The 25,370-nt window shown below is 32.9% G+C and overlaps 1 protein-coding gene across 22 annotated transcripts in view; it reads left to right on the top strand.

Annotated features, from left to right (window-relative positions):
• Positions 1-25,370, top strand: part of LOC143075823 (uncharacterized) — a 61,537-nt gene that overhangs the window by 7,842 nt on the left and 28,325 nt on the right. For 19 of the 22 annotated variants that reach the window (XM_076251382.1, XM_076251381.1, XM_076251386.1 and 16 more), the window contains exons 2-3: positions 1,434-2,738; positions 24,025-24,057. In XM_076251382.1, coding sequence (XP_076107497.1) covers positions 1,938-2,738; positions 24,025-24,057 — 834 coding nt within the window. In that variant the 5' untranslated portion in view covers positions 1,434-1,937. Of the gene's footprint in view, positions 1-1,433; positions 2,739-14,444; positions 15,907-24,024; positions 24,058-25,370 lie in introns of those variants that run through there. The other 3 variants (XM_076251387.1, XM_076251400.1, XM_076251402.1) reach the window with 3 other exon arrangements.

Consider the following 25,370-nt stretch of genomic DNA (forward strand, 5'->3'; position numbering starts at 1 on the left):
ATACATTTGTTAGTATACTAGGCTATAATTTTATACTCTATATATATATAAATACAGACAATGAAAAAAAGATGTCACATATGAGGGTCTTTTTATTTTTACTGCTCATCTTTATATTATTATACATTTGTAAGTAGGCTATTTTTTAAAAAACAAGGGAAATACTTCTAAAAAGCAGACAAAAGCAATAAATGTTTCAGGGCTGATAGGTTTTGATGACTTTGCTAAATGGTACGTTGCACTAAGTCAAAAACGTAATCGATATAAAAAAATATTGTGATTTTCTTGTTGTCTATAAACATAAAAAAAAATGCTGACCATGTGGTATGGGCTTTTTGTCATTTTTGAAGGCCGTACGGTGACATAAAGTTGTTAAATTTGTGTCGTTTGGTTTATTGTGGATAGTTTTCCCATATGCAATCATACCACATCTTCTTTTTTTGTATTTCAATCATGAGAAATAAAACGCTTTCAAGCCGATGATTGTAGAGTTATAATACACTAATCTGCAATGACTCTCGCAATCTATGGAAAATTTCATGTCACCACATGATAATGACTATTGTTAGTCATGTAAGTTTTTTTTGTATTTTAATTAGTTCATAATGACATTTATATGTTTTGGAGTCTATAATGACGTCCATTTTCACTGAACTAATACTTATCTTTTATTCAGGGGCCAGCTGAGAACCGCATCCGGGTAAAGATATTTTCCCTTTGCTGTAGACGTATAATTGGTGACCTTCTGTTGTTTTCTGCTCTTTGGTAGTGTTGTTGTCTCTTTGATACATTCCACATGTCCATTCTTAATTTAATACAATATCAAATTCATAATGGTTTCATCCTACATGTACGTACATTTTACCGGTTTTTACAGAAAATTCGTTCATCACCCATTTACATCCTACGTTAGCTTGAATGTTCGGTCATTCGTTCGTTACAATCTACGGGATTTCCAAGAAATTTGCACTAAAAAGTTACAAAATTATCAGATGAAAGAAAATTTTATTTAGATAAAATCTTACTAAAATTTAAAGGTATAATAACAGTTTTAAAAAATAATCCGATTTCCTAGGGTGATCAAGGCTGTAAAAGGATTTAAATGAAAAATAACAAATATTTCATTTAATTTAAACTGAAGTGTTATCATTACAATGTTTCAAAAATTTATCATTGATATGCGATATTATTATGAAGTAATTGTGAATGTTTTCAACTAAAGTATAGGCTAATCTTCGACAGTGCAAAAGGATCGAAATTTACAACAAAAAATATTTGTATTTAAAGGAAACCAAAACTGTCAAACGGTGGTTTAAGTGGATATATGTTTACTTGTAGGATTAAATATTTGTTGATACAAGAAAATATCTGAATCTATGCACTCAAAAATATCAAGGTAATGTCATGACATATTATTTGTTTGTACATTGCAGGACATTAAACAAACAAAAAGATGTACTCGAAAGCTACGACAAGGATTTGCGTTACGTAACTGTGGATTGGTTGGTCCGGAATACTACTATAACAAGTGAAAGGAAATTAAACATTTAATAAATTTTTGTCATCACCCCGTTTCTAGATTGTCAGAAATATTTACTTTTAAATTGTAAATTGTTCAGTAATATGGGAATATTGAAGTAGTCGCAAACGAGTTGCATGGTAAATGGATATGTCGGTTCTGTAAAGAGAAATATGAACTGTCTGTCTCACTTGAACTATGCAAATATAGTCAGAAGCCCTATCTAGAGAACAAACAGACACACAAAGAAACAGAATTTACAAAAATTGTCAGATATTGTTTGATCATTGACAGTTGTAAATCCGCTCGACAAATCGATAATTATAGACTTGTTATCTTTGTTTCGTTAATTTAAGATTTTGTATAAGGGTAATTTATCTAAATACACATTGTTAATAATTTGAAACAAATTGCCGAGATGGAATCTATTTTGAAAACTAGTTATTCGGAAAAGGTGAACTCGAGAGCAATCAGTCCACTGAGGAGGTGCGAGAGTTCATTAGCAAGAATATTTCCAAACATGTCTGAAATGTTGTCTCGAGAGGACCGAAACCAAATTTCTCGCTTAAATAAAGCAAAACGTCAACGATTACGTCCAAACCAAACTGTTTTTATTGATTCCTCACCGATGATGATGCTTCCAAAGGCAAGAATCAGGACGGATTACAATCAATTGAGCAGACGAAAAATGAGTGTGATTTCGGCAGACGACACATCGGGCCTACATCTTTCTACAATTTCCGGTTCAGCCATTGTGTCAAAATCTTTTTCAAAGTCTTCATTGCGAAATCATCATCACAGTAGCCGAAGTGATGTGGATAGTGGTATTGGTTCGATGAGAAGAAGTGTAACCTTCGATGAAATCAGCTTTGGACGATCATCGTTTAAATCGATAGACGATATCGACGCAATATCGGACTTTGATCAACAAGAAAGTAAGGAAAGGGACGATCATATATACGAACCCTTTCCTGAAGGCAGATACAATGAAATGCCACAGTATGTGGACACATATAGTGATAATCAATTTACACATACCAAGTTTTCAAAAAAGAAAAAGCAAAAACGTGTTGTTCCTGCTACAAATCCGGACACTGAAGAAAATCACGAGGCAAATTGTCCTATATGCAGTGGATTTAATAATCAAACGGCTAGAATGCAGAAATATTTTGGTAGTGTTGACGAATTTTTCAAATGGTTTTGGTCAAGATGGGGAAAAGTGAGTAATAATTTTTAAACAGTTTAAGATTATATATATTACATTAGTATACCTTTTTTTTATACTCGAATCTAGGTAGCCGCGGGTAACTAGTACTAGCTTGAGGTGTTCAAACTCGATTTTAAAAATGAAAAAAGTAAGAGAAAAATGCAACCATCACGAAATTGTTTTATGGTATATGAACTTTTTGTAATCTTAAACATGAAGTAAATATTCAAACAATGTTTCAGTCCATAGTAGGTTGTTACATATTACACCCTTATACTGTATCCGTTGCCTTTCAAGCGTGAAAATCTCAGGCACTGGGTCGTGCCTCTAGAAAAAAAATTAATGACAACTTGGCTATTTTAATAACAATTGGGCTAGGTTTGTGAATGCGTAATAGTTTTTCCTGTTCTGATAGCAAGACTTGATATGATTTTATTTAAATTTCCGAGAAGCGAATATATTATGGTTACAAACAAAATATTAACACGATCTTAAGTATTTTTAAAAATATCAAGATGTTACGATTGTCAATTGTAGACAAGACACTTCTCCTGGCTCTTTAAATTGTCAGGTTTATCTATTTTAGAAGCATGTTAAGGGCTTCAATTATGTTTGATATGACGATTATAGAAAATTAATGATTTAGTCAAACATTTAAATTTGAATGCATGGCTGCGATGAAACAGTTTACTTCCGTGTAATGACTGTGAAAACCAAACTTGTAGAACCTGCATGGTGGCGGATTCAGATGATGATGTTACACCTTATATATGTAGCTACATATATGGTTAATGCAAAACCTAATGTTGCATTATAGACATAGTCTGGCAAAAGTCGGGCGCACCGTTTTAAATCAAAACAGCAAAAGCCCCTCTATATACAAGTGCATATCTAGTTTTCCTTTGCTCTCCGTACGCCGAAATCTGATCTAACCACTTCCTTATCTCTTCCCTTGTGCGTTCCGAACGTGATGTTCATCACGTCCCCTGGCCTGACGGTTATAAAAACTTAGCACGTGTTGTCAGTCCCTTTTCTCGTTCACACGTTTAAGTTGTAAAAAAGATTCGTAATTTGAATAGACCGCCTCCATCAGTAGATTATTATCTATCTTCTCTACGGTTTCAACCAGTCCCTCACCAATACGTTCTTTGTATTCCTCTTCTTCTCTCTTTCGAATTCTCTACTAACATAAATTGAAGATTTGCTCTGTCTGTATTATGAATTCAATGAAACCGAAATTCAACATAGTAAGAGCTGCAATTTTATCTATGTTTTCTGGCATATAAGAAATCAAATGCGCACCCATTGAGAAAACGTTCTCTTTATTTACTAAACCTTGTGTGATTGTACTGCAGATAACTTGTTCATCACTTTTGTTTTGATTGCATTTAGACGGAATAAAGACGCAATAAGGACTATGTAGGGTCGAATTGGGTCTCTATGTATACGTGATGAACGTGCTACATACAAACTCGGTCTAAGTGCCCATGTACATTCAATTGACCCTTGGCCAAACCTCGCCATAGCACGTCGCTAGTTCGTTCAAGGTGTGGAAATTTCGTATTACGGCCGTCTCGTTTAAACTCTGTCTAAGTTAAGACGGGGTGTTCGCCCTAAAGTACAAGCTTAAAGTTCCGAACAAACGCGCCTAAACAGAACAAGGACTTGGCTTCTTTGTCTCCTCTGTTCACACACAGTTTAACCCATATGACCTTGTTCGGTTACATTTTTTTTTCCAGAACGTAGCGAGGACGGGGAGTGACGGGAATTGAACATGAGACAAGATGACATCTCTTTAAAAATTGGTCCGATTTTAAATCATAAATATTTTTTTTTACTTACAAAGTGCACTACAGTTTAGGTGTGATGTTCGAGTGTACATGCATGTAGTTGATGGTATACATTGTACATTAGTTACGTGCATACTTGAAGAAAATACTGTTGTGTGGGTTGTTTGCTCTCACTGTTCTCCTGGTTATTACGTATTTATGCCATATAATTTATATTACATGTACTTTTTAAACACTCATTTGTCAACTTAATGTTGAATAATATGTACCATATACATTTTGTTTGAAGTCTCATTATGCTGACCTTAAGATTTTCGGATTGATATATGATTGTCTTATTTGTAATTGAGCGTCAATGTTGAGTGATTTTTCTCACATTTGAAAACAAAAGTGATTGGCACTAAATCGTATGTCTAATATTTTATAATCTGCTCTAGATCTTGGTCATATGAATATATGTAAGCTTTGAAAAGGTGTTATTTTTGGTGACTTGGTAACCACCATAGTTTTTGCAATCGGTATGAAATAATTATGATTTTTTTTTTATTTCTTATTTGTTCTAAAGCTTATTATAGTGTAGATCGACTTTGGATAATATGCCTGGTTATAAAAGAACAAGTCCAAATTGCTATGTTATAGTTACAAAACTTAGAAAGCTGAAGGATGAAGTATTAGACGTACTTATCGGACGACCATTTAATATTATGTGAGGTAGTGCAGGAGTAACGTTTTGCGCAAACATTTCTTTTCACTTTTGTACACCATCTTTTCTTGCATTTTGTTTTCCTGAATATTCATGTTCATCCTTTCGTCTGTCAGGTTATTTTTTCAGATCTTACGAGGCCAGAATGTTTATTTGCACCCCCCCCCCCCTTTCCCCCTTCCCTTCCCCTGAAATGCTGGTTTATATCAAAGAAAAGTTAATAAATATTTATGCAGAATGATGTCTTGCATTAAACGTATCAAAAACAAAGTCTATGATATCGAATCAATACTCAACAAATAATACCCTGTATATATTTATCGTTAAAAAATTGTTGTGACGTCACCATGTGCATCAGTCAAGTCGTGTTTCCGGTTTTACGAATAAATTCATCATTAAAAAAAGTATCTGATACTGAAATTTGCATAAAACTATATCAAATTGTTCACGTTGTTTAATCAAACATTGAAAAATAGACTAATATATTCACGTTATATAATTCAATTCACTCGAAGCTATTAAACTCACGACAGTCTGTATTACATTTGTTAATTTAAGATTTCAGCTTACTACATGATCCTACATGTACAACTTTTATTTTCAACGTGTTTACATGTACCTTGGTAACTGGTTTAAACCGCCTACATACACTAAATCCATTGGATGTTGGATGTGTACGGATTGATAATTTAGTCTTAGATGCATGATTTTTTATATTAGGTGTTAGTGGCTTTGAACTAGATAACTGCGAGTACTCTCAGATCTGTTCATAGTGTCTTTTTGTGTCGGGATGTATAAGTACCCGGCCACGTACGTCCACTTGTATTTTTGTCCATCTGATGAGTTAAGCCTTTTTCAACTGATTTTTATAGTTCGTTCTTATGTTGTACTGTTATACCACTGTCCCAGGTTAGGGGGAGGGTTGGGATCCCGCTAACATGTTTAACCCCGCCACATTATTTATGTATGTGCCTGTCCCAAGTCAGGAGCCTGTAATTCAGTGGTTGTCGTTTGTTTATGTGTTACATATTTGTTTTTCATTCATTTTTTCTTACATAAATAAGACCGTTAGTTTTCTCGTTTGAATTGTTTTACATTGTCTTATCGGTGCCTTTTATAGCTGACTATGCAGTATGGGCTTTGCTCATTATTGAAGGCCGTGCGGTGACCTATAGTTGTTAATGTCTGTTTTATTTTGGTCTTTTGTGGATAATTGTCTCATTGGCAATCATACCACATCTTCTTTTTTTATACGCCAAGTCATCCTACATGGATCCCTTGTTGTTTTTTGTTGTGTAACAGTTGTGTTTTGTTTGTTTGATTTTCAGTTTTTCGGAGTAGTCATGTATTGATGATTTGTGTGATCTGTTATAATTTCCAGTTTTTGATCTTATTTTTGCTAAAGATTTTAAGTGTTCCATATAGTAAATAATCTGGTTTTTTTTAACTATGCACACTTTGGTAGATTCCCACTCTGTAAGCTTTTTATTCAACTGACTATTGTCAGCATAAAAATTAGTTCGCCTATCTACACTCGCAGTATTTCTTCTGTTTTACTGATTATATATAATCAAATTTCAATAAATTTAACGAAACTTTAGGTGTGAATCTGAACGGGAAACAGGTTATGTTATATTATGAGGGTTCGGCTGTCCATACATGTATCTTGTCAATTACTTAACACGTTATTTATTGATTATGTCCCATGTTGTGTATGGAATGGATTTGATCTCGGTTGTGATTAATGGATTATGTCAGTTCTATAAAAAAAATATTTACTCGATATTATGTTTATGGTAACATGTCCCATCTTCTGACCTCTGTTTTGCTTAGAATTACGACATTACAGTTACACTTCATGAATAAAACATATCTAATTGACAAAACAATTGTTGAAGTTACGGGAAATCTTATGAAAATAAACAACAGTTTTATTGTTATTTAAAAAGCCATGATAAAAATATTTATATTCGATCACGAATTATGTAATTTTGTGTTTAATCCCAAACCCAGACCACAGGGAAAATATTTTATGAACGGTTTTTTATTGTTTTGAGAGACGGTTTCTGCGAGCTTGTTCACATTGTGCCCGTAACAGATGAGTGTTTTATTAACTTATGCGTTGTCCAATATTTCTATAAAACTATAATCGATTGATCGAGATGGAAAACAGCAAAAAATACCAACAATACAAGCTCTATTGAATTGTCATATCCCTTAAATAACGAGTATTACTAATTGTCAACCTTTTGCCTTCTATTTCAATATTAACCCCAAGAGTGACTGGAGAATAGAAATATGGTCACTTGGTCTTCTTCCGACCAGCAGGAAAACCCTTGCAATTGTGGGGCGTTGTTTTGGCTGTGCGGGATGTATCAAGTTTGCATCCACGTCCGGTCGGAATAAAGACGTAAAATCAGATGCTTTGTGTAAAGAGTATGCCACGCTCTTTGCACGTGAAGAACCCTTGTAACAACCCTTTGCGGGGTCCGTGTGTGGCAGGTTGCAAAGCAAAATTTGTGTCCCTATCCAATATACCCTCATTTCTCATTTTCAATTGGCAGTCCAAATTTCCCCGACCATCATCCCAAATGGTCTCTCTTATTACAAGAATATTGTATTTTTTGTTAACTTGTTCTCGTCCTGAAAATGCATGAAATATTTGCCAATGGACGTTAAGCAACCAACAATCAATTCATTTCAATATTTGACAGATAACGATTCAACTTGTTAGGATCCTCTTATGTTTTATTAGAATCAAAAGAAATTGTCCATAATTGAAAAGTAACGGCTATGCTATATGTGGGTCTCATATGGGTCTAAGCGTGACGCGGGATTTCCGATTTTTTGTAAGCGGGACACGTGAAAATCAAATTATTGTGTCGTGAAAACGGGAAATGAGGTCTAGCGGGACCTGGGAAATGACAAAAAAACGAGAATTGCTTAAAAATAAATAAACATATATAGTGTAAGTTGGATACGGGAATCTGACAAAACAGTAAGCGGGATCCGGGATCGGAACCCCCCAATGAGACCCCCCTATATTCTCAATAGGAAGACAAGGTCGTTAAAGACCAAAGTAGTAGTGTAGTTTAATCCTAAAATGGAACCTGTATCTTATAAGAAAACTAATATGTATGTTGATTATTTCAAGAACGTTATCAGTTATAGTCATCATTGTCAGCAATAAACCAATGAGAGCTCAGGCGCGGATCCAGAAAGGGGGGGGGGGGGGGGGGGGGTTGGAATCCCCCTTTTTTGGACGATCAATGTATTTGAATGGGGACATGTAATTGGAACCCCCCTTTGTCCTGGGTTAGGACCCCCCTCCCCCTTTTTTAAAATGGCTGGATCCGCCCCTAGAGCTAGCATAAGCTTTAATGAGTAGTTCAAAACTAAAAGCTATGTTAAACTTATTAAGGTTGCTTCATTGTGCATGCAAAGTAACCGTAGACACTGCATGCAAGTATGATCAATATCACAGATGAACGTTACGATTTTATACTTATTTCATTAATGTTATTCCAGAACTAACTTTAGCTGTAAATAATTAGTGGACATTTGAAACTTTCTCAATCTTGATTAATTTCTTCTCTGTATGAGGTCTTTTCCATTTCCCACTACTTATAATTTGATATCTCGAACGAAATCAGAAATTATTTCAAAGTTTAAAATTGACCAATTAAGATGTCAACTTTATTAAGTTTGTCATTTAAACGTGTTTTTAGAGGTTATTTGAGTAAGTCTTTGTGTACATAGGTTGATAAATTACAATTATTAAAAAGTGTGGAAAATAAAGGTCAATATAAATCTTTGTAAATTCAAAAAATCGGACGCGATCTCATTAAGGTCGTCCATCTTAATGTATTTAAATGAAATTTCACGGTAAATTGTTGTTTGTTTTGGGTAATGACTTTTCGTTTGACGGATATTTGAGCAAAGAAAATTATTAATGTACATAGAAATAAATAAACTTTGTTACAAACAGTTACTGTTTTTACAAATATATTACTAATTGCTATTGTGTTTAATAGGTGGTCCTATCTGCAAGTAATTATTATAGTGAAATTGAAAAGCAACGTTTTAACATTACGCACGCGTTTCTAAAATGAAATAGGTTTATCTTATATAAGTATTACTTCGTATAATAAAAAAACACCTTCGTATGATAAAAAAACACCTTCGTATAACAGAAAAAGCATCTTCGTATAATAAAAAAAAACACCTTCTTATAATAAAAAAAATCACCTTCGTATAACAGAAAAGCACTATCGTATAATAAAAAACACCTTCTTATAATAAAAAAGGCACATAAGACAGCTATGGCGTTCCATACGCTGTCATTTGGACTCTGTTGGATAGTAAGGTCAATGCTAATTATACCATAACCTTTTTTTTTTATAAGAGTATATTGTAGAAAGCCTATTATGTGACCATGTAAAGAAAGGTTCTTGCAATGTGTTGGCTTATTGCTTAAAACAGTTCATCACAATATAAACGCCAGAAGAATGCCAAAACCGCAATTTTGTCAGATTTTGGCAAATTTTGAGAACTTGTCTGAAGAAAGCCCATATCGCAATATTGTCAGATTTTGTCAAATTTGTATGAATTGTCTAAAGAATGCCAAAAAAATACAATTTGGACGGATTTTGACAAATTTAATAAACGTTTTGATGTTCGACTATTTGAAAAAAATCCAACTTCTAAACACAAGACCCTAGTTCTATATAAACCATACTTGTATATATATTCATAAAATACTAGGAATTCCAGTAACGATTGAAAGAACTTTTCAAAATGCTCCTGGTGTGAAATGAATTCAGGTGAACATTTTCCTATACTTCTTTCTACTCAGTGCAAGGTGGATTTAAAATGAAAATATTCCAACTTCTAAACACAAGACCCTAGTTCTATATAAACCATACTTGTATATATATTCATAAAATACTAGGAATTCCAGTAACAATTGAAAGACCTTTGAAAATGCATATGCTCTACTCAGTGCGAGGTATATTTTTTAAATCCAATTACAGTAAATTGACGTCAAAGTTCAAAAACCAAAGTTAAACATTCTATTAGTACAAAATCTCAAATCTCAAATCCGTACGAATAGTTATGAATATTTTATGAATATATATACAAGTATGGTTTATATAGAACTAGGGTCTTGTGTTTAGAAGTAGGATGTTTTCAAATAGTCTAACATCAAAACGTTTATTAGATTGATGTAAATGATATTATTTGATTTTGTTACATCCCACAAGTTAAATTGAAATTCGATCAAAGAATTAAATCTCATCTAATGTGCTATGATATACATGTATATAGTGCCCTTTGCACTGTGAAAAATGAGGATATTTTACTTTTACGCAATATGTATTAAATGTATTAAAACTTTCAAATGTATGCAGTGGGATTTTAAATGTAACGAAAAGCTCATGGATAATTAGATTATCCGTCTAGCAGAGAAATAAGATTGATGAATTTTATTATTAAAATTAAGTTCTTAGGTTTTTTTTTAAATCGATAACAAATTAGAGTTATCTCCCGTTTATTACTTTTAAAGTCGTTTAATTCGGATTGATATTAACAAAAACTTTTTTATCTTTATTCTCAAATGGAAATTTTGTATTTTGGTTTACTTGCTTGTTTGTTTGTGTATTTTGGGGTTCCTGTCTAATATGACGTATTACATGAACCCTATCCAAATAGTTACATGTAGAATCATATTCAAAACAGTGTGGTCCTGGCCATTGATTGACGACCTAAATTATCGCATTGACTGGGACAGATTAGGTGAACGTTTGTCTGTAACGACCATTGCTCACTTCTTACTTATTATGGAATTTAAACTGTGGGGTCACCAAAGGTTCTTAACGCCTTTAATAATAAAATAATTCGAAAAATTATTCAGGAATAACCTTTATGTTTTGATTTATTATTATTGATATAAATCAACACATCGTATTATTCCGGATTCGTTTTTCGAATTGATTTATTTAGGTGTTGAGAACCTTTGGTGACCCCACAGATTCAGTGTCTTTAACAAGTACATAGTGAGCAGTGATTGTTACCGACAAACGTTCACCTAATCTGTCCCAGTCAATGGGATACTTTAGGTCGTCAATCAATGGCCAGGACCACACTGTTTTGAATATGATTCTATTATATTTTCTTTAAATCTTTATACTACGGCAACGGAAAATAAAAGTTTTGGTTGATTGCTTTTAGTATTTTGTGATCCTATACCTATCTAATGACGTATACCCGTCATCTTTTTTTTTAAATTGGATCCATCGATTGAATAGTGTTAGATAACTGATGGTATGATATGAAAAGTCGTTGTTTTGTTGAGTGAAAACCCCAGATTATATTCCAGTTTAAAAAAATAATAGTCCTCAACATCATCATAATTATTGAAGAGACTGTTTACTGTGAATTGCTTCACTGGTTAAAGTAAGATTAGTGCTCAAGGGATGCTTATACCACCAGTAAAAAACATATGAATGTTTCGATGGGAAATGCAGGAAAATGGTTTCTTACAGTCAATAGAGAAATCATGGCGTGCTGCGCTCTAATATTGTCGGCTGTACAATTATGATATAAAACGTATAAGCATGCAAACTGGTCACGGGTAGTCAAAGTAGTTAAAAATCATCTTCATCTGGTATCATAACAAGAAGTACCTATAAAACAATTAAGCATTAATACATGTAGTATAAGGGACAACATCAAAAGCTCAATGAAGGATAAAAAAACTTAATTCACATAGTTTTTTCACTGACCCCCACACCCCCTCTTAACTTAATTTGGGGAAAAATTGATTGACCAATAGGGATACATGTAAAATCGATTTTAGATTAACAAATTTTGCAGCAATGATGACACCCCCCCCCCCCCTTTTCCCACACACACACCCAAACTATTTGATTTAAGTTTTTTATCCTACATCGATCTTTTGATGTCGTCCCTTAGTGCATACATGTATAGAGTATAGAGTCTACTGTTTACTGAAGGATTAGTCTACACCCATCTGTAATAAATATGACGCATCATGATGTATCGATAGGAGAAAATAATTGTATACATGAAGCATGAGCAAGCCAAAACGACATGTCGGATGATTTGATGTGTTTCCTTTTAACAACAATCTAAAAGGTTGTATATGTGAGATTCCTTCAGATTAATAGTTGATTTTAGAAGTGAATTATTCTTTTTTTCGTTTTTCAAAATTAGACGGCTCAATTTAAAATTTCATACATAAAGTTTATATATAATAATTTTTATTTAAATTTTCGAATGTTTGGTGGGCCGAAGTTCCCTAGGCGTGGCTTTAAATCGTCTAAGATTGATTACCAGTTGTGTAAATACTGCGCCTTGCTTTATTTACAGCATTACAACAAGTGGGTAGAAGGATGTCAGTGGAATCAGTTTGTTTCATATAAGGGTCTTGGTTTGGGTTCGTATTTGTAATAGCGAAAAGAGAAACACGGGCCGTTAGAATAGAGAATATTTGGTGCTAGAATAAAAGAACAGAGAATGATGTGTTTAAAATAATTTAAGTAAAAATACCTCAGAGAAAAATAACCAAATAATTGACAAATACAGAAATGAAGGACCTTTCATTTGTACCCTTATTATCTCTTGAAAAAACGTGTGTACCACGTCAGGAATTCGAGAGGACATGGTTCCTGGGTTATATAAGTTGTACATTAACACCCAACCCTATGCAGTCAAAACTGGGGTTGTAAGTAAGAAACCAAAACATTGGGCAAGATACGCTCAACTTCAGTGTGCAGTTACAGTAGGTAGACTAGTCTTAGTATTTCATTCAAAGTTACCACAAAGCCAGTGATCAACACTGTCTTCAGATAATCTGACTTCCTCCTCCAGTAAAATCTGGCAACCATGAAAAAATCAAGGGTGCCGAAAGTGGCATTAAACATCAAAAATCAATCAAAAAGTTGATGTGTTTTTTTTATATATACATATATCTGAAAGACGATATGGAGAAATAAAATTACACGAACAATTGAATACGCATCCGAATGGCCTGTTATATTCCCTTATTAAAGTGTACACAAACTTTATCATAACTTTACGTCTCTCAACATCAATGAATGATAATATTTATTGATTTATAATGTCTTGCGTGTTGATATGAAGTGCACTTTGAAGGGTTGGACTAAAGACGTAAACAGAAAGTAAATAAGTTGTGGCTCAAAGTCAATATTTGCATTTTCAATTATATATCAAAATATTTTGTCTGTGAAGATAAAGTTTTATGAGTGATCACACTTAGTATCGTTGTAATGATGATAGTTTATTGCAAGTAATAAATGCTTCCTCTTAAAACTTTGCATAAACCCTTTTTCATTTCTTCTATAAAAATTTATAACAGTAAAGTTTAAAGAGGTTTCGATAAAATGAAACAACAATGAGTTAACAAAAAGGATATCGAACCTTATTTTAAAAACTAACTGATTTCTGTTGAAAGTGATCTGTTCAACTAAAGCATAGATTGATTTCGTTAAATGTCTATCTACCTTTAGATTTTATTGCAAATACGTTCTTTGTGATATATCGAAACATACAATTTTCGATTCTCAAACATCCGTTTTACTGGATAGTTCATTAACGATTGCAACTTTCTCTCTAAATGTTCTCTTATACAGAATGTTCATGCCTTCCTGTATATGATATTCAACTGATTAGTGGAAATTGTATTTGATTTTGTAATGTGCTAGAGCCCAATTTAAGTTTATAAAGGACTTTTTTTTTTAGAATTAAATGGTAATTTCAATATTACATCATGACGTCATAAAACAACTCATCTTCGACCACACTCATATTTTATTTTTTACCATCAAATAATTCACAATAGCAATAAGGTTGTGTTCTTTTTTTCAATTTAAAATATAAATTAAATTACATGTTAGATATATTTGATCTATGAAATTACTTATACCATTTTTGTTTACAATACATTTTCTTTTAAATAAAAGAAAATATGTAATTAAAACCGCTATGTTTTTCACAAATCTTATAAAAATCAATAGTGTTACCGAGATAAAATATGTTTTTAATTATTGTTACCTGTAGAAGGTGTGATTTTCAATAATTACACGTATTGATCCGTGCATATTTAGTAACTCCGATTGTTACAAACAAAGTAATTTATTCATTGGAACAAAAGGTTGTTGATAAATAGAACACTAGAAATTCAATCAGTCGTGGTCTGACCTTGTGAAAGGGGATGCCACGAACCTGGCCAAATTTTAATCTTGATTGAATCGATTTTCAGCTTATTGGAAATATTTAAAATGTCAGTATGAAAATATTTTCTTGCGAAAAAGTTTAAGAAGATTAGAAATAATTGTATTACGACCGGATTCGTCTAATGTTCGGATTATCTAAATACAATATCAACCATTATGCCACTCGTGCATATCATGTCGAAGGAATAAGAGCCCCAGCGGTGTTTTAACGGTAAATAAAAGATTCATTTGTTATTGATGACGGGATACAACAACGGAACGGAACTGATTTAATGATACGGAGATTCATCTGATTGTGAAAAAGAAGTCGTTTAGCTTATTGGCTAGAGCCAATTGTGTTCAGGAGTGCTTTAATTGATTATCAGATATGCTTGAAGAATTTCTATTTGAATGGTGATGTACGAATAGATGCATAAACGTTACATATTTCATATCGAATTTCAATTGATACATTTAAATTTTGACTTGTGCTAGGTAGCATTCATTTTAAAGTTTGATCTGTTCATACAATATATATTAATATCTTAGGACTGTTTAATAGTTTGTACGTGACTCATGTTAGTGGATAGGCGGGTGCTGTTTTTCATTATATGTTATGGATTTCGTGGTTTTTAATGGATATATGTGTAAAGTTTACATAAAATAATGAAACGCTAAATGATTATATGCTTAACGACACGACACTGATTTTAATTTAAAACATGGTGTTCGAAGATTATCACGAAGGCCTTGCTTGGATTGCAGACGGTTACAAACATAAATTATTTGCAAGTGATGCTAGAAAAAGTACAGAGGTCTTGCCGCAGGATGATTCGTTCGTTCTTCGATCGTCAGAGAAAACAGAAACATATGCTGAGCTCCGGATAAAACCACCAAGTCCGCTACAAAAACACGTGAGTAGAGCTAGAAACCAAAGACCTGGTACAGCTCCTCCAAGTTATGGAGGAAGAAGGACAGAAAGACCGTGGAGCAGTAAGAGTAACAAATCTCGTCTGTCTAATGAATCACCGAGGCCACAAAACCAACCTCGAATTCGTAGTGCTGGGTCTGTTGTAGAACGTCATAGAGTGGCAGCCCAGATGAGGAGTGGGTTTACACTGGTTAATAAATTATACGAAGACTGCCAACGACGACAGAACATAAACCTGCACCCAGCGAGTCCTGCTCCGGACTACCGTTATTTCGATAGACATTCTCGATGCCATGATTACACGCACATGCACGATATTCTGTTGCACGATCGACCTCAAACTGCATGCGACTTGGAACCATGTTCCTTACATTCACGGCCTGTGTCGGCGATGTCCAGTTACTCTCGGACATCAACGCCAACTGAAGAACAAATAGATACAATGAAACAACCGAAAAGATATATAAATTATCATCGACCAAAGACGGCACCTTCAAGGGTAGGTTAAATCTAAGATATGAAATACAATTTAAAATGTCAAAATGACAAATTGAATTTAGTTTGATGCTCTCAATTTGAATTTGGTCTATCTATTTTGAAGTGGTGAAGTTTACACTGAATGCTTGTTCTTTGGTTTAATAACCATGATAACGCCTATGTGTATTTTATTCGAGTTTTTTCCTGTTCTTTTTATTTTTTATTGTTTGAGCTGTATATAATTTTCATCAATGAAATCAAAGGCTAATATAATAGTATAATAGTTTATAATATATTAGTGCTGGTATATGTCAGTCATTGGAAACTTGAATTTTCCACAGATTGTGAAGTTAAACTTCATTTCCGAATAGAGTTTGTTGTCTTGACGAAGTTATGTTTGTTTGAATGATACTAAAAATAAACTAGTAAAGCGTCAATTACCCGTTTTCACAAATACTACAGTGTACTTCTTTCTGGACAATGGAGGTGGTTTTGTGGTGTTTTTAGAAACCCTTACACGCTTGTTGGGGAAATAATTTCAAGGCTAATTGTTTGCTTTGACTATACAGAAACGTTTATTTCATATCTATGCATTAATGAGTGAGATATATTAAACATGATTAACACATTCATAGAATAGACGGGTATTTCAATAAACATGGTCCCAATAGACCTAATGCTTACCGCAAGTCAATTAAATATGACTTTTACTGATATGTAACAATACAAGTTTGTCACATGTTAGATAAGACTTCGGAAGTGCATTAGATATTAACTATAGATACTATAGCAATGCGCAAACTGTAATAAACTTGCTGTCGAACATTCAATAAGTGCATTGAAGTTCAGGGCTATTTTATATATGGTATAGGTATAAAAACTAATTGACAGCTGTATATTAACGTTACGTAATCTCGGGCTATTGTTCATGTCAAACAAAAATAGATTAACGCACATTGCCAACTAATGGACTGTTTGTGGTCTAAACAATGCCTACCCCACACGGAATATTTAAAATATTTTGATAAAGATACTATTTGCGATAATTATATACGTATGTAATTATGTCTATTTGAAGAACACATAAAGATATTATAAATTATAAACAAATTCTAACATCTTAACAGTGCATGTAGGAAAAGTTTGCATGTAGATAAAAAGTGAAATAGATTTGGGACCAGGCTAAAACAAATGTTTAAATGAAATCCAAGGTTTATATTTATATATTTGAAATATATGTAACTTTATGTTACTAAAATGATTCAATTGGGCCTTGCCACTTTCATATCTCAAACAAACCAATTTGCCGGACCAACACGAGAGGCAGGAAGGGGTTCTTTAATTCTTTCTCCATGCATTATCTGTTCATTATATCTTATCACCTCATTATTCTGTTTCTTTATTTCTTGTATTATTTTTCTGTTTTTTTTTATATTAATCCCATTGTTTTTGGTGTTTTGGCACATTGCTCTCTTTTCTATAAACCGCAATATGTCTCAAGTACAACAACATAATCAACTGACCAAAGCCTGACTGGGGTAAAGTTCTCATAAATGAGATAAGTAATATACCAATTATATAGACATTGTAAAGATTGCAGCATTGAACAATATAACGAATGCAAGAGAAGCAAAAATTTCCTTGTGGTCCTTTTTTCAAGCGAGTCAAAAGCGGCATAGAAAACTTGAAGATTGTAAATAGGATGGAGAAGAATAGTTTCTCTAAATGTTTGGTCGGAAAGTTGAAAGGTGCAATTTTCTATGTTCCCTTTCTTTGTTGAGTGCCTCTTTAACAATATATAAAAAATCATTAAGATGAAGACGAGGTTGCAAGACAAGAGACAAGACAAGACAATTTATAATAACTTAGACATCTTTTATATTGTTTCCTAGCTTCACTAGAATGACATAGTGCATTCCACATATCGTTGAAGACCCATTGGTGGACTTCTGCTATTTTTTCGGGTTGTTGTCTCTCTGTTTCAAATCTCTATTCTTTTGGATTTTGTATGTTTCCATGGAACCGTTGTCTTTCTTTGTGGTGTTTTCCATTCATTTATAATGAAATCTGAACAATAAATTTGAAACAACTTGTACATGTAGTGATATATAAAATCATGTCTACTACCAGATTTTAAGCTTACAAAATTACATATGTTTTAAAAGATTGGTTGCAAAAACAAGGCTGTTGAAAAAATCGATCAACAAAATATTATGTCAAACCAAAAATATCTACGAATCATAATACTTGGCTAGATATTGAATTGCTGGGGACAGTCACAAACATTTCCGTCATAATAATTTAGTGTCTATTAATTATACAAAATTTGGCATCATTATACAATGTTTATTCCACTATTTATACCTATTATTGTATGGAGATCAAGATTAAATTACGGCGTATTGAAAAGTTATGGGTATTGTTATTTCATCAGATTAAACATATGGGAAATATTTTAATTTTTATTACGAGTACTAGAAGGGTATATTTAAATAATATGAATTTAAGATCGTGACGTTTACCTGTTTGTATTACTTACTTTATATTGAAATACTTATATTAGTGAAAATGTAGATACACAATCAATACGATTTAATATTTTATTAAAATATACACATAGAATCATATTCAAAACAGTGTGGTCCTGGCCATTGATTGACGACCTAAAGTATCCCATTGACTGGGACAGATTAGGTGAACGTTTGTCGGTAACAATCACTGCTCACTATGTACTTGTTAAAGACACTGAATCTGTGGGGTCACCAAAGGTTCTCAACACCTAAATAAATCAATTCGAAAAACGAATCCGGAATAATACGATGTGTTGATTTATATCAATAATAATAAATCAAAACATAAAGGTTATTCCTGAATAATTTTTCGAATTATTTTATTATTAAAGGCGTTAAGAACCTTTGGTGACCCCACAGTTTAAATTCCATAATAAGTAAGAAGTGAGCAATGGTCGTTACAGACAAACGTTCACCTAATCTGTCCCAGTCAATGCGATAATTTAGGTCGTCAATCAATGGCCAGGACCACACTGTTTTGAATATGATTCTAATAAGATTGAAATCTACATTTTATATTTATCAACTTGAATAATTTTAAAAACCTTTAAAAATAGCATATGTAAGACGTTTCAATCTGAGAATACTTTGTGTTAATATGTACATAACTTAATATGAGGAAGGCGCTACCTTAAATGCCAGCTTTGTACTAAGACAATGTCCTAAATATAGATTAGGTTGTTGGTTGTTTAACGTCCAGTGGCAAATATTTCATGCATGTTCAGAACGAATGTCCTAGGCTACATTAATATATTGTTTATGTCTAAAATAAAATTATAAGTTCAGATGGAAAATGTGTAGGGAACGAACATTGATCTTGAAATGGCATGAGGGGTAATGGTATTTTTCCTGAAAAAAATATTCTGATTCCCAAATTGATGAATAAAAAATCTATTCAAGCATACGACAAAAAAAATATTTTGATATTGACCAAAAATGATTTTATCTTTCAGAAATGCAAAATAAATTGAACTTTTATATATCTAAAAACATAAAACTTCCCAAACCGCACATGTAACTCCGTACACAGTAGTTTTTAAGGTGATAATAAGGCTGTATTTGCCAATTTGTTATGATATACCTTTAAACTAGTGTTAAATTTTGACTAAATAAGTTTAATTGATAGCGCTGAAGGGCTTTCGTAAAAAAAAATCAGACTCTAATAAACAAACCTTTGTAATTCTGATCATCGTCAGTTTGTGAGTTCTACATCAATTTTTTGTACTAATTAAGAGTCGGTTTTATGTTATTTTTTGCATATATATTTTTTTTTGTTACATGTACAGAATGTAGCTTACTTTTCAAGTTTTTAAATGGCAGCAAAATAAAATTGAGAATGGAAATGGGAAATACAATTATTTTTGTATGTGCCTGTCCCAAGTCAGGAGTCTGTAATTCAGTGGTTGTCGTTTGTTTATGTGTTACATATTTGTTTTTCTTTCATTTTTTTACATAAATAAGGCCGTTAGTTTTCTTGTTTGAATTGTTTTACATTGTCTTATCGGGACCTTTTATAGCTGACAATGTGGTTTGGGCTTTGCTCATTGTTGAAGGCCGTACGGTTACCTATAGTTGTTAATGTTTGTGTCATTTTTGTCTTTTGTGGATAGTTGTCTCATTGGCAAACATACCACATCTTCTTTTTTTATAATACAAGCATACAAAAGTAATCATGTCATATTTTTGTGTCATAGTTGTTTTCAAGAAGACACATTTGGTTTCTAGACAATAACTTGAGTATAAGTGAATTGATCTCTATGAAACTTTAATACACAAAAGGAAGATTAGAATTGATTTTGGTACAACATTATTGGGGAGGGTTCTTTTCCAAATTTTGGGGTTTTCTTCCAAAAATTACCTTATTTACATTGATTATACTCGTCTAGTATTATATATAGATGCAACAAATAGTGATTTGGCAGGAGATGCACTCAAAATAGGGTATTTTTTATTTAATATTTTATCTGTAATTTGTGCACTTTTCCAATGATATGTACTTCTTGATAATGTCTATGTGAGTATCATGATGAAGAAAATATATTTAGTAAGTATATATTCACAATTGACCTGCTCAAGTGCACTGCAAAAGGATCTTCTTTCCCTTCAATTCCAAAAATTACACATGATTGTTTGTTCTCACAGAAACACATGAGTTATTTGGTAAATAAAACACTTGTCATTGTTTGAAACTTTCAGTAATAAAAATTTAGTTTAGCCTGTTTGAAAGTTTCACTGATTATGAACATTTTTAACAGAAAATGTACAAAACACTTGATAAAATTGCATTATCTGCAGAATTATTGATATCTTTCCTCACAATATATTCACAAGTACATTAGAACTAACATATTGTCCATGCTATTCTGATCTGAGTTTTTATTCATACATATACTGGCATGGCTGGTGCTGTTTTAAGTTCTCTTCTTTTTCTGTTTCTTGAGAAGTATTTGTTTAACCTGTTCAGTCACTATAAAGTGTTACAATTCTTATTTAGACGCAACACATAAATAGTGACCAAAAAGGTACTGCTTTCACATGAGAGAAGCTAGAAAAAAAATTAAATGTACACATTTTCAATATTTTTTTAGGACTTACTATCATATGAAATTAAGGAGATATGTAGTTAGAGACTGCTGCTGAATAGAAATATGTGGGTTCACCTGATACCTGTTTTTAAATTAGTCCATATTGAAGTTTAAAGGATCCAAAATTAAAACATGTTTGATTCTAACTGACATAAATATATTTTATATGCTAATCATACATCTGAGGTTGTATCAGGCTGTGCATGGCGAAGCATTTTATTGCCTTTAGGTTTGTACTTTTTTTTGTTTTGGTCATGAAAACAAATTTGTAGTTCTGTTGTGAAGTTGCTAACATGAGAATACCCAAATTGCACCTAAATTGTCAGTTTTTTACCAACTTTTTTTATGTACCAGACAAAAGTTTATTCTATGCTAATTTTGTAGACTATCCTTGTTTACAATATAGTTACACCAATTTAATTTTGAGTCCATGTAGAGTCATTGAAAAATGGGTTTGAAATTACATCTAAACAATCCATGATACTGTAATGAGGTGAGTACCCAAATTCCATACATCATTACATGTATGGTTACTTTCAAATCCTTAAAACTGGGATATAAACATAAATTTTGTTTTATTTCTTTAAATATTTCAAACAATTTGACATTATTTAATACTTTAAACTAATTTTTTTTAAGAAAAGGATGCTGGTAACAAATTTAATTTGCTCATTTTAAAAAGATGATAATAAGATAACTTCACATGGTGAAAGCAAACTTAGTAAAATTTTTGAAGGGTTTTTTTGACTGAAAAGGTGCAATTTGGTTACTGAGTATAATTTTGGTACTGTGAGGTTATATAACCATAAGTGTGTATTGCTAAATAGGTTGAAATGTGAACCTGATAGTGATATAGCGATAAAGTACTTCGGTAGAGTGAAAATGTTTTGATCAGGTTTAAACTGATGCATAAAATATGCAGGCCACTGTTGCAGCTTGAATTTTAAAGGATGTAGCCCACATACTTCCAAGTAACATGCCCTGTATATACCTATCAAAGTTCTCATTTTCATGGGTTAAAATAAATCCATCTTCCAATAAAATCCAATTTTGGACAATATGGGAGCATACAATATACAGTAGTCAGTTCTAAATGTACTACTCAGACTCAAGTCTCCTTTTATGAATAAACTAAGAGGGAGAAAACAAAACAGTTTCCATCTCCTGGGACTGTACATTCTGTATAAGGTGTGACATAATCATAGAAAAGATTTGTTGAGATTTTGCCAAAGAAGTACAGAATTAGAAGATTGTGAATTATTTGAATATTTGTTTGTGTTCTAAACTTTTGTTAAGTTTTGAATTAGTCTGTGGGCTACCATAGGATCCAGATCGGGCGGTCCGTGGGAAAAAAATGTTGATTATATAGGTAATCACTGAAGCCTGAAGCATGACTGGAGCACCCCGTCAGCGCCCCCCCCCCTTTTTTTTTTATGAAAAATGCTGGATTCGCCCTTGACTCCATGAATAACCGTGACAACCAGTCAACAGTATAATTATCACTGTTCCTTGATTTGGGGAATAATGGGGCAGATGAACATAAGTAGTCGTGGTCAACCAGTGCACCGTAGTTTACCCCGCATGCCGCATGGCCATTATATAAAAAAAAAATCCGAAATGTATTGCTTGCGGAGTTCTTTTCTGTGTTCCCATGCCTGGACGGAACTTTTACACTAAATATGTTATCGTTAACTGAGATTGTGTGACTTTTAAATGAAGTACCTGTGATTTTTAGGTAATTTGTTTTGACTTCACTGATAATGGAATGTTGAAGCAGACGAAACATGGCGTCAGATGTTGTTGTCCTCACTTCGGTAATTTCCGTGGTACAATTAAATTTAAATAAGCTTCACAAGTTACAAAAATTTCTGAATTCTTGTTTTTGCAAACAAATAGAAATTCATGTCGTATTAAACATTGAAATGTTTCCGATCTGCCCCGTTTTTAGAAGATCGCGTTGAAACGTTAAATTTGGCCGCCATTAAAAAAAAAAAAATCGTACGAGATTTAACGAGAGTGACGAAACTTTTCAGATGGGTCGTCTAGAAAGAGTTATCGTTCTTTGTCCCAAAACGATGCTTCTACCATAAGTGCCAGCATAGCTGGCATAATATTTTAGTATTCTCAGAAAGACAATACATATACAGTAAAAAGGCGTGCGACGCCTCCAGAAACAAGCATAACAAATAAATTAATAGAAAGCAATGAAATATATACGGATAAAAAACATGGTTCATAGATAAAGAGATAAAGATACCAATTGGGAAATTGAAAATCAAAAGTTTAGTTAAATATTTTTTTGCAAATATAGTTCATTATAAATACATGTATGTATTAGAGGGGTTTGGAGTGCACGTGACGTCTTTTTTCGCTGAACCAATATACATCATTGTTTAGAGGCCAACTAAAGCTCGTCTCCGGATGCGGGATATTCTCGCTGTGTTGAAGACCTATTCTTGACCTTGGACTGTTTTCTGTATTTTGTCGGGTTGTTGTCTCTTTGACATATTCCCTGTTTCCATTCTCTATTTTAATACAATGGCTAAACAGAACTAGTTGCTCAGATTTTAAAACATATTTTAACTTTTTCCTCAGGTCTTTTAAAAAACAAAACTAATTTCCATGGTATGCATTTGATAGATGCTCAATAAACACCGACTTGGTGGGGGAGTTAGAAGTTGATGGTTTCATCGATACATTTGTAGATTACACCAAACAAGTCCTTTACAACCTGCTGGTTTTAACTGTTGCTCCATTGCTTGGTTTTATGACTTGTTAGATAGCAGTATCGTTGAATAATACACCAACACCCTCTTTGATGGGTGCACCATTTTTAGATATTGCTTTATGTCAAAAAGCTATATACATGTATGTATAGTCTGTCGTTGAAAACTGGTTTATCTCAATGTGGTGTTATCCCCTTTCAAATCTACCATATTAAACGTAACTATGATAAAATTCTAACAGTATACATTTGTTTTACAGGGATCAGAAGGAAACTTTCAACGAAGAGGTTATGTAAGTAACATAAGATATAATCTCAGACTTAAATTAATTCATTCATATTCTTAGTCTACACAATTGGCTTATAATATAATATTTGATATGTTTGGTCATTTAGTGTAAATTTTTGTTTTTTATGTAACATTAATAAGTTGCCACAAAATCCCTGTAATAAGAACTTCGAATGATGTAATACGCATATATTCTGATATTATGACTTCGATATTCTCCGGTAAAACATGTCTCGAGTTAATCCCAAATCAGCATATAGCAGCGTACCACACATAACGTTTTGGTCAAAGCAAAGTTTATTTTCGTTTATTCCACACTTGAAGTAAAATGTTTCCCGCAAAAAAAATATCGAATATCGACTTCTTAATTTCACGTGATAGTTCTTGCGTCATTGTATATGACATAAGCTGTAGGACGCTTTTCAAATGTATATCTGTTGTTTTTTCATGAAAGTCTGCACTACTATAGTTTCATTTTAATTTGATAAGGGTACTTCTTGTCTTAGATTGTTCTTATATTCAAAGGTGACTGGGGAATAGATCTGTGGTCACTATAGGTTATTGTCCGCTTTTTCAAAGTGTTCGTCGTGTACATAGAAAAAGCGCCACGCTCTCTGCAAGTTACGAACTATTGTAACAACTTTTTGTTGATTCTTAGTTGACCTGTCCCTATCCAGAGTACCCTAATTTTGTCGTGGCAGTCTAAATTACCCAGACCTTCATTCCAGACAGCCTCTATTAAATAATCTACTTGTATTGCATTTATTATAATTTTATTCTCGTCCTTAATATGCATGACATATTTGCCACTGGACGTTTAGCAACGAACAACCAATCAATTTATTTAACAGCAAAATCCAAAACATGATATGGGTATTTAAATGGGAGTCAGTTCAATTTATTATTTAAGTTTCCAACTATGCCATAATTTCAAATAAAGATGAGGAAAAACGGTATCCAGGATGCACTTATATTTCATTGGTAGAAGTTTAATTACACTTAATGAAAGTTTTATGGCATCAACATGGATACATGGATATTGGAATAAATTTCAGTTAGGCAGCCTAAAATTCATTCCTGTCTAAATCGCTATTCAAAATATGTAGGTGCATCGGTGTCCGAATGATCTAACAAAAAAATGTAGTTCTACTATATTCAACCACAATGAAATTGAACCACAAATTGAAACAACCAGACCAAACAGCCGAAGCCGACCAATATGTCTTTAACACTGCAATATAATCCCACCCCCGGAGACATTGAAGTTGTGAGTTCAAACCTCGCACCGCACCACACCGCACCTGCCGAGGATGGTCT

This window comes from Mytilus galloprovincialis, chromosome 5, assembly GCF_965363235.1.
Source record: "Mytilus galloprovincialis chromosome 5, xbMytGall1.hap1.1, whole genome shotgun sequence".
In the NCBI taxonomy this organism is placed as follows: Eukaryota; Metazoa; Mollusca; class Bivalvia; order Mytilida; family Mytilidae; genus Mytilus; species Mytilus galloprovincialis.